This window comes from Tribolium madens, unplaced genomic scaffold (assembly GCF_015345945.1).
Source record: "Tribolium madens isolate multiple individuals breed KSU strain unplaced genomic scaffold, Tmad_KSU_1.1 Scaffold_11;HRSCAF=98;Tcas5.2_LG3b, whole genome shotgun sequence".
NCBI classification, from domain to species: domain Eukaryota; kingdom Metazoa; phylum Arthropoda; class Insecta; order Coleoptera; family Tenebrionidae; genus Tribolium; species Tribolium madens.
In genome coordinates, this window is record NW_025400975.1 from 2926508 (window position 1) to 2941619 (window position 15112).

At 33.8% G+C, this 15112-nt stretch overlaps 3 protein-coding genes across 9 annotated transcripts in view; 1 reads left to right on the forward strand and 2 right to left on the reverse strand.

Moving 5' to 3' along the window:
* LOC123005164 (ecdysone-induced protein 78C) overlaps positions 1 to 8580 on the forward strand; it is a 48534-nt gene extending 39954 nt beyond the window's left edge. For both annotated transcript variants that reach the window (XM_044398919.1, XM_044398845.1), the window contains 3 exons: positions 3245 to 3759; positions 3817 to 3996; positions 7159 to 8580. In XM_044398919.1, coding sequence (XP_044254854.1) covers positions 3245 to 3759; positions 3817 to 3996; positions 7159 to 7350 — 887 coding nt within the window. In that variant the 3' untranslated portion in view covers positions 7351 to 8580. The remainder of the gene's footprint in view (positions 1 to 3244; positions 3760 to 3816; positions 3997 to 7158) is intronic.
* A 47-nt stretch (positions 8581 to 8627) lies between these two features.
* LOC123016202 (integrin-linked protein kinase) lies at positions 8628 to 10556 on the reverse strand. The gene is made up of 4 exons (XM_044416446.1): positions 10476 to 10556; positions 10252 to 10359; positions 9972 to 10137; positions 8628 to 9922 (listed from the first exon to the last, which is right to left on the reverse strand). The coding sequence occupies exons 2-4, from the start codon at positions 10338 to 10340 to the stop codon at positions 8831 to 8833; spliced, it is 1347 nt and encodes a 448-aa protein (XP_044272381.1). The 5' UTR covers positions 10341 to 10359; positions 10476 to 10556; the 3' UTR covers positions 8628 to 8830.
* Positions 10557 to 10653: 97 nt separating this feature from the next.
* LOC123006615 (serine/threonine-protein kinase tricornered) overlaps positions 10654 to 15112 on the reverse strand; it is a 48579-nt gene continuing 44120 nt past the window's right edge. For all 6 annotated transcript variants that reach the window (XM_044401256.1, XM_044401231.1, XM_044401240.1 and 3 more), the window contains 3 exons: positions 13741 to 14050; positions 13499 to 13686; positions 10654 to 11857 (listed from right to left, as the gene is read on the reverse strand). In XM_044401256.1, coding sequence (XP_044257191.1) covers positions 11742 to 11857; positions 13499 to 13686; positions 13741 to 14050 — 614 coding nt within the window. In that variant the 3' untranslated portion in view covers positions 10654 to 11741. The remainder of the gene's footprint in view (positions 11858 to 13498; positions 13687 to 13740; positions 14051 to 15112) is intronic.

The window sequence follows — 15112 nt, forward strand, 5'->3', positions numbered from 1 at the left end:
AAATACCTCACCCTAAGATCAAAGAAATTTAATAGTATTAACGGAAAAATGTAACGGGATATTGGAACAACATCAAAGCTAGACATTTATTTCGAATTCAATTTGTCCAAGAATAATATTTTTTGTAATGTATTTTTTCAGTTTAAGTTGAAACAAAAAATAATGAAATAAAATAGTCCGAATTCAACCTTTTTTTTGGTCTTGTCTTTTTGGTCTCATTTTTTATTGAAAATAGGAAAATAAAACTTGATGTACCTAACCTTTATTTTCTTTTGTTATACAGGATGTCAAGTAAAAGTGATCAACACCTTGTATTTTCTATTTTTTTATGTTCTATTTTATTCTTATAGAATTGGTTTGACTGGTAAACATCCCAAGCTATCGTATGGTAAAATACAAACAAGACATCACCATAACCCAGACACAAAAAATAAAACTCGAACTTAGATTTTCTATTATGAGACATCCTGAATAATCAAGTCCCACAATAGCCAATAGACGTTGTAAGATGTCTTGTTTGTTAAACCAGCTTTTTTATGATTACCTGGTCTTTGTGACAAGTCTTATTTATTATTCGACTTAGTACGTAGTAGTAGCAGATAATACAGCCCACAAGTCCTCAGCAGCCATTTAAAGTGGCAATAACAAAACATATTCGTAACGAAATGGTCTGTTGGTACTTCTAAAAAGGGTAAAATGGAAAAACTGTGCTAATATCTAGCATTTATTTACTTGCTAAGAAACTAAATGTTGAATAATTAAGACCTATAAAATTTTGGATATTTTAGTAATTGGATTAAAAACATTTCTTTCAAGAAAAATTGAGGATATGAGGAATTCGACGAATTCGATATGCAGGGTGAGCAAGTAAGCGTTTTTTGCTGAACCTTTTACTTCTTACAAAACTAAAATGAGTTTTTTAAGTTCGGCACAATTTATTAATTTAAAACAAAAAATTGACAAAGGCTAAGAACATATCTAAAAAACAAAAATAAAAAAGTGCCGAAAGTCGATCAAAATTTTGCCAAGAATCGAAAAAATTCAAAACTTTAAAGTTGCTCCAAAGACCTAGAAAAGTGTTAAAACGTTGTAAATACGCTAGAAATAAATGTGTGTATGAATATATTGGATTAGAATTGAAAAACTGTCGGCGGCGTGGTGGTATAGCGGCAGGTAGGTCCGGGGTACGAACCCCAGTCAAGGCAGCAATTTTTCTCTAATTGAAATTCAAATACAATTCAAATTAATGTCAAAAGATGGCGGGAATATAAGGCGCGAAATTAAAACATGTGCACATGTTCTAAAAAGTATAACAAGAAAGAGAGAGCGCATAAACGCAGTAAATAAGAGAACAGAGAATAAGAAAGAGAAAGAGCGTAAGAGTAAAAGAAAGCCTAGCTAGCAGAAGATACACAAATAGTTAAAGCAGCAAAATATGTGAGAGAGCACACAAACGCAAAATAGCGCAAACAAATAGAGAGAGTGAGAGCGCATTAACGCATAAGAAAGAGAAAGAGTATAAGAGCAAAAAAGTTTTGTGTATGTAATAGCATTAACATATTGTTATAGTTAGTATTTCTGTATTAATTACATATTCACATTAAAACGTAAATGTCTTAGAATTTCAATTTTTATATAAAAAAATTATAAAAGAAAAACGGTAAATCTAAAACAATTTTCAAATAGTTATTTTTGTATACAGTCCCAAAAGAAGCTATTTTACGGACACTTAAGTCCCTAAAATGTTTTTTTTTTCGGAATAAATAATAATAATAATTAACTGCTCAACAGTTGAAGTGGGTATTAGAAAATACCCGTATATAATACTTTTTTTAACTCAATGTAGGTATATTAAATAAAAAACAGTTGCAATAAACAATTATCTACTCATTCACGGTCAAAATTGAAAATGAAACTACAATTAAAATGAAAAATGAATAAAAGAGGTAACTTCTGAAAAGGTAAATTCTAAAATTTTCACCGTCTCAATAAAAAACCTAATGTCATATGGGACCTCCCCCTACCTCTTATTAGGTTTCTTACTCTATTTGGAGTATTATTAATAAAATCTTGAGATATGGCTTTCGAAGTACTTACTGTACAACCCTACTTCTTATCTTTAAAGAAAAAAGAGATAAAAAATAATGTTAAACAGAACGCACAATGAACTTTCGAAATCGTGTCTATTAACAGTATGTACTGCTATTCTTTAACACACATTTTAACTGCAAATTATGGAAATTTTTTTGAGCAGTTTAGTTATTTTAGGTATTATATGGGGTGTTTACAGTCTTGTAGTTGAAAATTGACCTATTAATAGAAGAGTTCAGAAATACTATAACCGAGGAAAAAAAACTCATGGAATTGTTATTATTAAGAATGTCATTTAACTCCAAAATATTGGTACAGTTGGTGACACGGAATCCTGGGCAGTCTTTTCTTGTCATTTCAAAAAATGTCAATGTAAATGCACCTTTACCGTCATTTTGATTGATATTAAAAAAACTGTCAAATCAACTTTGACATACATTAATTTTAAATGCCAGCTGTATCAGTTTTTGATAAAAATATGCCAAACATTAAAAGGTTGGTTATGAGTACCTAAGGCATAGTTTACAAATTTTGACATCTGAATGATACATCTGCCCAGTTTTCCGTGTCCCCCACTATACACGGTTTGAGGGTCACTGGAATTATTTCCTTGTTCAGATAAAATTGTTTTGTTGCAACAAATAAAAAAATCGTATCTTTGACAATGAACAAGAAAAGTCACTTCATAGTTTTGACACTATCATCATTAGTTTTTATCAAAATTCGAAGATCTTCGGTTTAATCTCTTCCAGCGAAATGGTTTCGAATAGGTTTGATTCGTTTTTCTTAATTTTTTTCCAAATTTATGAAAATGGATGGAAAAAATATTAAAATAATAAATTGATTATTGTTATTATGATTTACGGTGAAATACAAGTTAATGATGCTAATAGCCATTGTTGTAGCCGAAGCAGCAGTTCTCAAACAAATAATATAAAATGAATTATTTCCTTTCACAACTTGAATTTATGTTTGCATCTACCGTGAATATCATCTCATTTAAATTTCAATCCCAAGTCCGTAAACACTCTGTATTTTTTATTTTCAACCTGTATATTCGTAAAAAAAATTATTTTTGTTAAAATAAAAATGTTTCCGGACGAGGCGAAGCCGAGTAGTTTTTCGGGTTTATTTATTTTCTTTTCTTTTTCAGCTGTCCGCTACGGTCGGGTGCCGAAGCGTTCCCGGGAGCGCAGCACCGAGGAGTCCTCCCGCGTGACCACCACCGACGCCGACCAGTCCGATTCGGAAACGAAGCAATTGGCTGTTTACGACGTCATCCTCACCGTATCTCAGGCCCACCATGCCAACTGCGGCTACACCGAGGAGCACACCCGCAACCTGGTGCGCAAACCGGTGGTGGTGCCGCCGTCCAGTCCCGCCGACAGCGAAGTGGCCTCCTCGACGGCCGAATCCCTCGAACAAGAACGCTGCTGGTTGTGGCAGCAATTCGCCGCCAACATCACCCCGAGCGTCCAAAGGGTAGTCGAATTCGCGAAACGGGTGCCAGGCTTCTGCGATTTGGGCCAGGACGACCAACTGATACTCATTAAAATAGGCTTCTTCGAGATCTGGCTGAGTCACGTGGCACGACTCACGACCAATACGGTGATGATGTTCGATGATGGGACGACGGTGACGCGCCAACAGCTGGAGATTATGTATGATGTGAGTTGGTGGGGCTGGGGGAGATGGTGGGTGGTGTTGAGATGAGGACGGTTTCAGGCTGATTTTATTTCATCGGTGATGCATTTCGCGAACACGTTCAATGCCTTGGCCTTGAATGACACTGAAGTGGGGCTGTTCTCGGCTGTTGTGCTCTTGACAGCCGACAGGAACGGGATCACGGATGTCAAGTCCATCGAACACCACCAGGATAAGCTCATCGAGGCGTTGAAGGTTCAGGTATGTTAGCAACTTAAGTAAAAATATTATTTAAAAATAAGGTTCTTTTTAAATCATTTTTTTTTATACAAGGTGTCCCAACTTTTAGGGCGGGCAAAATATTATACCTACCTTACTAAAACCTGGAGATTATTGGAAAATTTGGAAGCACTAAAACTAGAAAACGACAAAAAGTGAAGATTGAGTGAAAGTAAAAAACAAAAATTCAATCGTAATCATAATTTCTCAAGAAAGTCAAACAAAAACGATAGAAAAACGGAAACATACGTTACTGGTGATTTGAAAAAAGCAAAACGGTGACGTAAATTTACAAATATAGTCCTTATTTTTTTATCACTAAGACGATTTATTATTTTTATTGCCAAATGAAGAATTAAATTTAAACTCACCATTTCTGCGTTCATTTGTACAAATTGTCCAAATATTGTCAATTTGTTGGTAATAGTATTTTTTATTGCCAACTGAGAACACACTTTTCAATGCAAAAAATTTGCGATTTTGTTATACTAAACGAGTAAAAGATACGAAGTTTTCAAAGCCAATTGAGGAAACAAATTTAAATTTATCATTTTTAAAAGTCATGAAAGCTTAAATCTGCATTTTTTTTTGAATCCACTGAGAAAAAAATTGGCCAAATAGTCCCTTATCTAACATTCATTTTTCGTGGCTAATTGGAAAAATTAATCTAAATACATTATTTTTGCTTCTTTTTCAAAGCAAATTCGAAATGAATTAAAACAGTTTTTTTTTTTATAAATAATCGGTGAGGTTTTTGCAAAATCTTGAATTTGATTGGTTGGCCACATTTGTTAATTCATTGGTCCGGTTACAAGGGCCAATAATAATCGTTTCCCTTTATCATTATCGTGAGAACAAACCGGCTTCTATTTCGTATTTGCCAAAATCCGACAAAAAGTTGATTGTTATTGTTCAATTACGTCTTTTAAAATCAACCAATCAGAACACGTCTTAGATTTTTTGACAAGAAAAATAAAAATACTTAAAATTTTTGTTTTAAAAATCGGCTTCTTCGATTTTATTGTCAATATAAAAAATAATTATTTGAAGAATAAACGTCAATTAATTTTCTTTACTGTCAAATATCCAAACTTTCAAAATTTGACATTTTGTGTACTAAAACTCGTATTTTGCTCAATTTTTGATTCAAAAACACCAGTTCGAGTCGTTTGTACCGTTGGTTGCAATAAAAACGGAAAATAGAATTTTCTTTAGATTGAAACAGGTTTTGCCCATGTTAATTTGTCATCTGTCGCATTCAAAGAATTTTTTCTGCAATGCCTCACTTAAATGCCGAGAGCATCAAATGCAAATCAAGGTAATCAATTAGTTGAGTACTTACGTGAAAACCCAATGAATAATGAGTACTACAGATCAACTGTCAATTCTAACTCAACCTTTTAGAATTAAGCCATGTTCAAATTAAGGATAAATGTAAAAATATGACACTTTTATGCTTTGACATTTTCCGATTTTTTTGCAACGACGTGTAGCAGTTTTAGCTTTTATTTACCAAATTAAAAATATATATATTTGAAAAATACATAATTCCACAGATTGATTCTTTCCATATAATATAATGGTTCAAAAAAGCATTCAAATTTTCAAACAAAACACTATTTTTTTGTTTCTTTGGCAGCGTTGGCTCACTTAGAATGAATTTTTGCCAACATTAAAAATTTGGACAAAATCGGTTAATAAATAATGAAATTAGAGCAATTTTGTAGTTATAGTGTGCTAAACCAGCCCCAAAATTTACAAATGAGGGCTAAAACCGCCTGCCAAATCTTCGAAAAAAAATTCAAAAGTACATAATTCAACAGATTGGTTCTTTATGTGCATCAATGCAAAATTTGGAATAATTTGAACCAAATCAGGACCGTAATGAACAATTTTCTAATTCAAAATGGTCCAAAAAAATTCAAATTCTCAAACAAAAGACATTTTATTGTTTTTTGCCAACGGTGGCTCACTTAGAAAGAATTACAGAAACATTAAAAATTTCAAGAAAATCGGTCAACGATTAATGAAGCTAAATTTTTTTTTTATTTTTTTAGTTGGGACTAATGAATATTTCTAATTGATTAAAAAAATTCTGCTAGTGACAACGATAGAGGATTATACAGGATGCGCCGGAACTCGCGCCCCAGAGAAAAATTTCAAGTAAGATAAGATACCAGGAACATGGAAAAAATGTTTAAAAAATTCTGTCAAAAAATTTTGACATTTATTTTTTGACATTTGACATTTTTTATGTCAATTTAATGATACTGATGATCCTGTATATGTTTTTTCCAATTACTTAGTAAAGGTACAAAAGTTTTGTCAATAAAAGACCATTGAATAGAGTTACAATTTAGGATATAGCTTCCTTGTTTCCTCTTCTAATAGCCTGTAGCAAAAAAACTTGGAAAATTATTTTTCCAACGGACATAAATACAGTCAAAGTGCAAAATTTAAACTCTCATAACTTCGAAATTTTTATAGATAAATTTTTTTAACATTTTTTCCATGTTCCTGGTATCTTACCTTATATTTTCTCTGGGACGCGACTTCTGGCGCACCCTGTACGGACTTCAATTTGATACTTTAATCTAATTAAAATATTAACAGAAATAATTTAAAAAAGCATATTTGAAGGCCCACCTTTACAGCGTCGTAACTTTCTAAGGAAGCTTTTTTGAACCCATGTTGATACGAACTTTTCTTCATGTTTTGAGATATGGAATTACCCCTAGAAGTTTGTGGACGCAATTTCCGGACATCCCTGTATAATCCTCTATCGATAACACTATCAAAATTCTTTTTTAATCAATTAAAAATATTTGTTTTTTGCGAAGGTCCTAAAACTTGAGATACCCTGTATTAAATTATTTTTTATACATCTTTATTTTTTACCTTTTAGTCTTTATTTTAATTTCAAAAACAAAGATTTGTATTTATTTATTGTCTAGAATTAAATCTGTCTCAAAGAGTAACGTTAAAATTTCAACCCGTAATATCTTCGTTCTTGTGGGAGATAGCCCCAACCCCCATTGGTTTTGCCTTTAAAAACCCCAACAACTCGTAGTTGAAGTTGAATCATTGACAACAGGAATAAAAAAATTGAAAAAAAAACACTTTTTCATGAAGATGTTTTTTCAGGTGGGTCGCAACCACGCCAGCGAGCCGCAACTGTTCTCAAGTCTGTTGATAAAACTGCCCGAATTGCGCAACTTGGGGGCTAAACATTCGGCCCATTTGGACTGGTTTCGCATGAATTGGACGAAGTTGACCCTCCCGCCCCTTTTCGCCGAGATATTCGACATTCCAAAATCGGAAGACGATCTGCAGTGACTATGTTTAGAGACAAAGCGATTTTTTGGCTTATTGCAGTTTTGTTTCCTCAGAAATTGTGATCGCCATTAATCTTGCAATTAATGTAAATGTGGCCGAGTCCGCATGCCTCTTCTTGCTCAAAACGATGAAAGCGTCAAGGCTGATGAATCTCACAATGTGTGGAAAACGAGATCAATCCGTGATTGACAGGGTCTTCAGCTTTTTACTTAGTTAATGTTGTTTCGTTTCCGAATACGTAGTACACAAGTTTGACGTGTCGTATATACATATCATTGTCAAGGTTTTTCTGTGTTTAGCATATTTGTACATATTGTTGCAAACTTTTGGTTAATTTTGGTGTGGAGGCGGTCTCATGCCGTCGGGTTTAAAATAAACTTAATGTTAGTCATGTATCTTTAATAAACTAATGTCGATAATAGTAGCCATCTACTATGCTTATCAAGTGAAGTAACAATCATATCGCGGTATATCACTAACCCTAGTTGTACCTAATTAAATTAGGGTGTTGTTATTTATATATCTATTAGAGTACAAAACGATGACGATGTTTTGCGTTTTTTAGATGTTTACTAAATTTACTGAAATGTCTTACCTCAAATGCGGTTCAATTTGTTTTTTTTTTAAACATCCGACTGAAGTATTGTCGTACTTAAAACACATTTGCGGTTAGTGACTCATTTATTAATTTTTAAATGTATATAATATGTGAGGCTATAATTTACTTCTTAAATGACATGACAAAAGACAATTAAATGTACCTAATTTTAATACTTAATCTGTACATAGTACATTTTATATTGTTAGAGAGTATTCTATTATTTATCGGTGTTTTATCAATTTTCCACTGCCTTATCCATTTTATCATGCCATCTCAATTAATTTATTTGCAAATTATATTTAAGGATTTTTCAATGTGCATAATTCATACACACCACACGCATTTATTGATGTGTTTTAGTATTTATGATTAAATATGTGCTCATATTTGAAAACCTTTACCTATGAATGTTGAAATCGTTGTTATTACTCTTGTTTATTCTATTAAAGTTTATATGTAATAAGGTATTGTTTATGCACTAAATCTTTATTTTAATCTAAATGGTAGAAGTTTCATGTTATTATTATTATGCTATTTTGATATGTCAATATTTAGCATTTTGTTATGAGAGATTGTTTAATTTGATTAAATTGTATATTATTACGGATTAAACCCTTTCCTTATTTTTAGTCGCTTTTTCCTCTCGCCCCCCCCCAAAAAAAAAAAACTCTTGACCAACAGTTACAATTTTTTATTAAAATATATCCTACAAGTATTAACATGTCATAGTTATTAATAAATACATTAAAAAATTATGTATAGCACATCTAAAAAAACATTAAAGAACATACACATTAAATACATAGAAAGAACACAATTAATCAAGGCAATATCCAAGGCACATTATAGCCATTTTAGTAGTTTTAGAATCCACCCTTTTCAACGTTGCATCTTATCCAAAATCGGCACAATCATATCAAATTTGGGCCTTTTTCCAGGATCCTCATTCATGCAGATCTTAATCAATTTGGACAAATGCGACGAAATTCCCGGCTTTATCGTAATCCTTAGTCCTTCCAAAGCAATCTTCATTCCCGCTTCCATAGGATTCAAATCCGCAAATGGTACTTCCCTTGTAGCCAACTCCCATAACAAGATCGCAAAACTCCACATATCCGACGCTTCCCAATTCCGATCAGTGATCTTCTTCTGCAAAGCCTCCGGGGACATCCACGCCGGATGGTAGATCCTCCCCTTCTCCTGAAACGAGAATTTCGCATCGGCCATGTTGATTCGAGCTGTCAAATCATCTTCAATAATCACGTGACGGCTATTCAAGCGATATTCGGGGATTATCCGTTCAAGACTGTGCAAATAGGCCATTCCTCTCGCTATATCAACAGCGAATCGCAAGGCTTGTGCGTTATCAACGACAATCCCACTGCTTTCATGCAAAACATTATAGAGCGACCCTAGTGGCATATACTGACTGATTACGATCAAATATGGCGGACTGTTACAACAGCCAATCACCGGAAGGATATTCGGATGCGAAAAAATCCTCAACTTGGGAAATTCCTCATTAAAATCGCGGGAGATTCGCGAAGTCACCTCACGTATGTTGAGCACTTTGGCAACAACATCGTTTTTCTGCCACGTCCCTCTGTATGTTACGCCACTGGGGGTTGAAGCAATTTCCTCGCGACGGTGCAACTCTTTAATGTTGATGCCTTTATGGCGGGATAGAGTGGCGTCACGTGACCGTGTTTTGAGGCCTAGCCAACTTTGGTCCTTGAAGATGATTTTTTTGAGGTCTTGGCCGGCCTCCACGGCCATGTCGTGGAGGACTTTCGCCAAGTTGCCTCTCGCTTTGTCCAATGGAGTGTCGCCGTATTTGTTCGCAATGGAAACTTTGGCGTCGTGGTGGACCAAGTCTTCGGCGATTTCGCGATAGCCCCAAAAACACGCGTAGTGCAATGGGGTGTTGCCGTGCTCGTTTGTGAAATTCACGTCGGCTCTTTGGCGCAACAACTGGAATAATTTGACTGTGTAAAACACAAAAAAGAAAAAAAACACACACCATTAGGACAATCTCTCGATGTCCGTGGGCAGCTGCCAGATGCAGGGGRGTGTCGTCCCCCCTGTTGGTGGCGTTGACCCGCGCCCCCCGAAGCAGGAGCATCTCCACGATTTTCGTGTGCCCCCTTTTAGCCGCCCAGTGGAGAGGACTGAACCCATGGTCATCCCTAACACAGAAAACCCACACTCAACCTCGCCATTCACCAAATTATTACACAATAATCGCAGCACTGACCAAATTAGGAAATGCCATTAAAGTAACCTCAAAATAACAAACTCACCCCTGATTCATGTCGTGTTCGGTGTCGTCGAGCCATACCCTCACCTGGAGGGCATTTCCGTCCCTACACCACTGGAAAATATCCTCCATTTCGTGTCTTTTCGCAAAACTGGGACAAAAATAACAACAGGGCGTTCACTTTTTTGATATAAAAAACGCGCGAGTTTATATTTATTTACTTGAGGTGAGTGAAGTCACTTATCCGGAAGTAATTAACCGCATTACCTTGATAAGATAAGGATTTTTTGTGTAATTAAAGGAGCACAATTATGTCACTAATATTTTTGTCGCACGGCCATTTTTTTTCGAGCGACTGGAGCGCCCTCTACGCACTTAAGTAATGCCTTAGGCGGGAAATTCAAATACAAATTAAGCGACTAGACGCGGGAAATTCAAACACCAATTAAAGCACAGAGTTTAATAAACTTTGTTATACACATTTTTGGAAGTAAATATATGTACAAGTCCTGTTAGCGAGACCAATTATAAAATACAATCGTAATAAATAACAAATTAGAGGATAAATAATAATCTAGCTAATTTGCACCAAGTTGAATGAATTTGAAAAAAAGGTGCGTCTGTAGAGAGCTACAAGCTTAACATTAATTGTTTTCTATAAAATTTCCATGTCTACCAACTGCTTCACATACACATCCAGACTGTTTGACAGCCATAACTGATCGATATGTTTAGCAAAACTACACATACACTTCCACAAAATCTAATCGGTTAACACTAAAATTTTCTGAAAAATAATTGTTCATATTACGTGCTTTTTGGGAAAAAAACAAATCGTTACATACTAATAAAATGTGACTAATCGATACAAACCCGCACACTAATACTACAGTCGTTTGTCTTGAAATAAAATTGCAAAATATATGATCTCACTGACAGAATCATGAAGGGTGTAAAAAGTGTAATTTCATGTCCTTCACGAGTTATACAAAATAGTTCTTGACGTCGATCAAGAATTACATTGTCTATAAATAAAAAAACAAGTAAATAATAAAAGTATCACTTTGTAACAATAAACAAAAAATAACATATACACAAAAATCTTCTGTTGTATTTAAAATGATACACACAAAATCATTAGGTACAAAAATATCCCACAAACCACCCTCTGCATCATCCAAAACAACATCACATAAATAATTGGCAGTAGTTTCGCAACAATTTTGTACTAACAATTCGTCATTTTCGTAATATTTACAATAAACACAAGTCCTCACATTTACCGATAAGAACACATATCAGTGTAAATACAACAAAAGATACATAGCTTCTCACAGCTCAAAGCAAACAGTGTCAAAACTGCTTCAGACCTATAATACACAAAAATTACTCATTTTTAGAAAATAACTACTGGAAAGGTACAGTTCAAAAATCATATCGAAGCACTCAAAGTGTGACTTTTCACGATATTTCCTAAAAATAAGTGCTCGTTTATAGCGCGATTAACTGCCGGTTTGTTACACCAAGTGCCATCTATTTCTTAGTTGGGGTCCCCCTTTGCGTCAAACCTTCAAACCTCTTGAACGTGTAGTTGATGAACACCCAGTCTTTGTAGATCACCTCACCGTCCTGAGGCATGGGCGCAGAAGCTGAAAACAAATCGGCTCTTACTAAAATTTTCACTTAAACAAATTTAACATTTAGTGAAGGTTTATTCTGGAACAAGTCTTAAAAAAAAATATCAAAAATGAGACGTTTAATTTATCTCAAGCTATTTTCTAATGCTAATTGCATAAAAACTGTGATTTTTGATAATTAAAGCGCAAGATCAAAGTTTTGAAAATATTCTCAATTTTTTTGAATTCCCTCTGAGTTTAGCCTGTGGCTATTTTAGTAATGTTTCCATTCATGTTTTACAATTTTTTTGATACTTTTTGTATTATTGTCCATTGTTCTGGTCTCCTTTGGGCAAATATGAGCACAATTTAGTTTTTCTAATCATTTTAAAGAATGTGTACTTTTCTCATACGTTTTCAGTTGAGAAAGTGGTTCATGAAGAAAGAGTTCAGTTTTCTCCGTACTTGTAAAAAAATTGAAAAAAAAAAAAGTTTAATGTGTATGTTGACAAAAAAAGAAAATACAGGGTGATCCAGGGATGCGTGCAAGTTCTATAACTTTTTTTCTATCCAAGTTATCGTCTTGATTTTTTTTTTAAATCGTAGGTCCGATAATGAAACACATTTTAAAAATATTTTTTTTAATACAGGTGTCCCAAAATAAGATACACAATTGAGTCCTCATTTTTCAAATAAAAACCCCCAATTTTTGTTACATTTTTTAATTCGCCACTAGATTGTCGATATAACTCATCCTGTTTCTTAAACTTATCTGTAATAGTTTTTGACTTATGTCAATTTATGTGTCAAAATAGCGTCGTGCATAGACCCACAGAAAAATTCATAACTTCAGAACCATTCAAGATAAGTTAACCAACTTTTCTCCAGTCGATTCCTTAAACTTTAGTGCATATTTTGAGATAAAGGGGAATTTAGGGTCAATGTCCCATCGCTTACTATAATTTTTTGAAATGACAAATTACAAATGGCAATAACTCGACTTTTTCAAATACAACACCCTATATTTTATCACATGCATGGCATTATTTATAAGCTTTTTGCCAATATAGAGTTTGTGTGATCTACTTTGTAAAATTGTGAGATTTTTGCAAAATAACAAATGTTGTTTTTTTCCGAAAAAAAGAAATCTAGTAGGACGCAAAATTTCATTTTGTTGAAACATATTCTTTTCAGAATTGTACTTACTAGATGCTTTTTTTTCAAAAAAAAAAAAAAACATCAACATTTCTCATTTTGCAGAAATCTCACAAATTTTTTCAAAAGACAAAAACTATTGCAAATAATTCTAAAAAAACTGGGTGCGAAATATCGAGAATTTAGTGGCAAATTCAAAAATGTAAAAAAATTAGGGGTTTCCATTTAAAAAAATAGAACATAATTGTGTATCTTATTTTGAGACATCCTGTATTAAATAAAAATATTTTTTAAATGTGCTTCATTATGGAACCTATCGTTAAAAAAAATTAAGTCGATAGCTTGGATAAAACTTGCACGCACCCCTGAGTCACCCTGGATACAAATAAAATATCAGTCATTATTTAAGAGACTAGAAAAAGTATTAAACTCCTGAGAAATGGCCATTACGATACGAGCCGAAGGCGAGTAGCTATTTTTCTCACTCTTTAAATAATATACTATTTTGGCACCACTTACGAATTTCAAGCTTGACGTCTGGGAAATCGTCGAAATTCGACGTATCATCTATGGACTTAACTTCTACAGGTATCGCGGCCGGCCTTTCCCTTATGTGCTCCCAATCAACTCCCCGAAAGAAGGGAATAATTTTCAAATCTTCTATACCCTTCTGTGAGCCCAACCTTCGTTCAGCTTCACAGCAAAACCTTAAAACAAATAGATTAAACTTGATTAAAAAAAAAAAAAAACACTCAACTCACTTAATAATAGTATCTTTGGCCTCTTCAGAGATCGGAACTTCGGCGGGAAAAACAAGAGTCTCTCTCCAGTTCATCACTTTGCGATAAGTGTCTTGAGGATTTTCGGAACAGAATGGTGGATAACCAATCAACATTTCGTACATGATGACGCCTAATGACCACCAGTCACATGCCGGTCCGTAGCCGGTTTGGAGGAACACTTCGGGGGCTATATAGTCAGGAGTACCAACAGTGCTGTATGCCAACGCTCTTCGGTTTTTCTTCCAACTTTCAGCGCGACGCTTACTATCCATCGGACTAGACGTAATTACTGAAAAAACACTCTAAACTAGAAACTTTTTCTTAAATTGCAATACGATGTTTTAAAAAAGTTACGATTAACATTTTCTTAAATTCAAGCATTTCTTAAAAAAAATTCAAATGTTTTTTGCAAGTCTATAATTTTTTTATTTTCTTGGTCTCCCCCACTGTCTTTTGCAACACGATGTTTTAAAAAAGTCTCGATTGACATTTTTTACATTTAAGCATTTCTTTAAGGAATTTTTAAATGTTTTTTTGCAAATCTAGATATTGTTTAAACCGTATTTCTAGACACTTCCTTAGTCTTCCCCACTATCTTTTGCAACACGATGTTTTAAATGACATTTTTTAAATTTAAACATTTCTTTAAGAAATTTTTAAATGTTTTTTTGCAAGTCTAGAAATTTTATAATCCAGTACATCTAGTCCGGTCAAAATAGACATTTCAAATAACTAAAATTGCGACAGAGCTAAATTTTGGTGGAGATCTTGGGTACATCATTAGGAATAAAGTGTAAAAGTCTCCATCGATCCCATGTGTGCTAAAAAAGTTATTCGGGGTCAAAGGTCAAAAAATGATGTTTTTTTAGATTTTTTTCGAAAACGGTAAGTTTTATTAAAAAAGTAGCCCAGACAAAAATTATAGATCTTAAAATTATCTACAAAAATGGCCCTTATACTTTTTCTCTACGAATCACCATTCCTGAGATATCGCGATTCTAAAAGTTGAAGGAGTCACGTTCTACATGATATGCACATCCAGAGTGCACCAGAACTCCGCTCCAAAGACAAATGCCATGTAGGGTAAAGTACCACAAACGTGGAAAAAATTAAAAAAAAAATCTATCTAAGAAAATTTCAAAGTAATGAGAGTTTAAATTTTGCACTTTAACTCTATTTATTTCTATAGGAGAAATAATTTTCCAAGTTTTTTTGCTACAGGCTATTAGAAGCGGAAACAAGGAAGCTGTTTAATGTTATTTGTGGCTTTTATTGCCAAAAGTTTTGTCAAATCATCAGTATCATTAAATAGACATAAAAAATGTTAAATGTCAAAAAAATAAATGTCAAA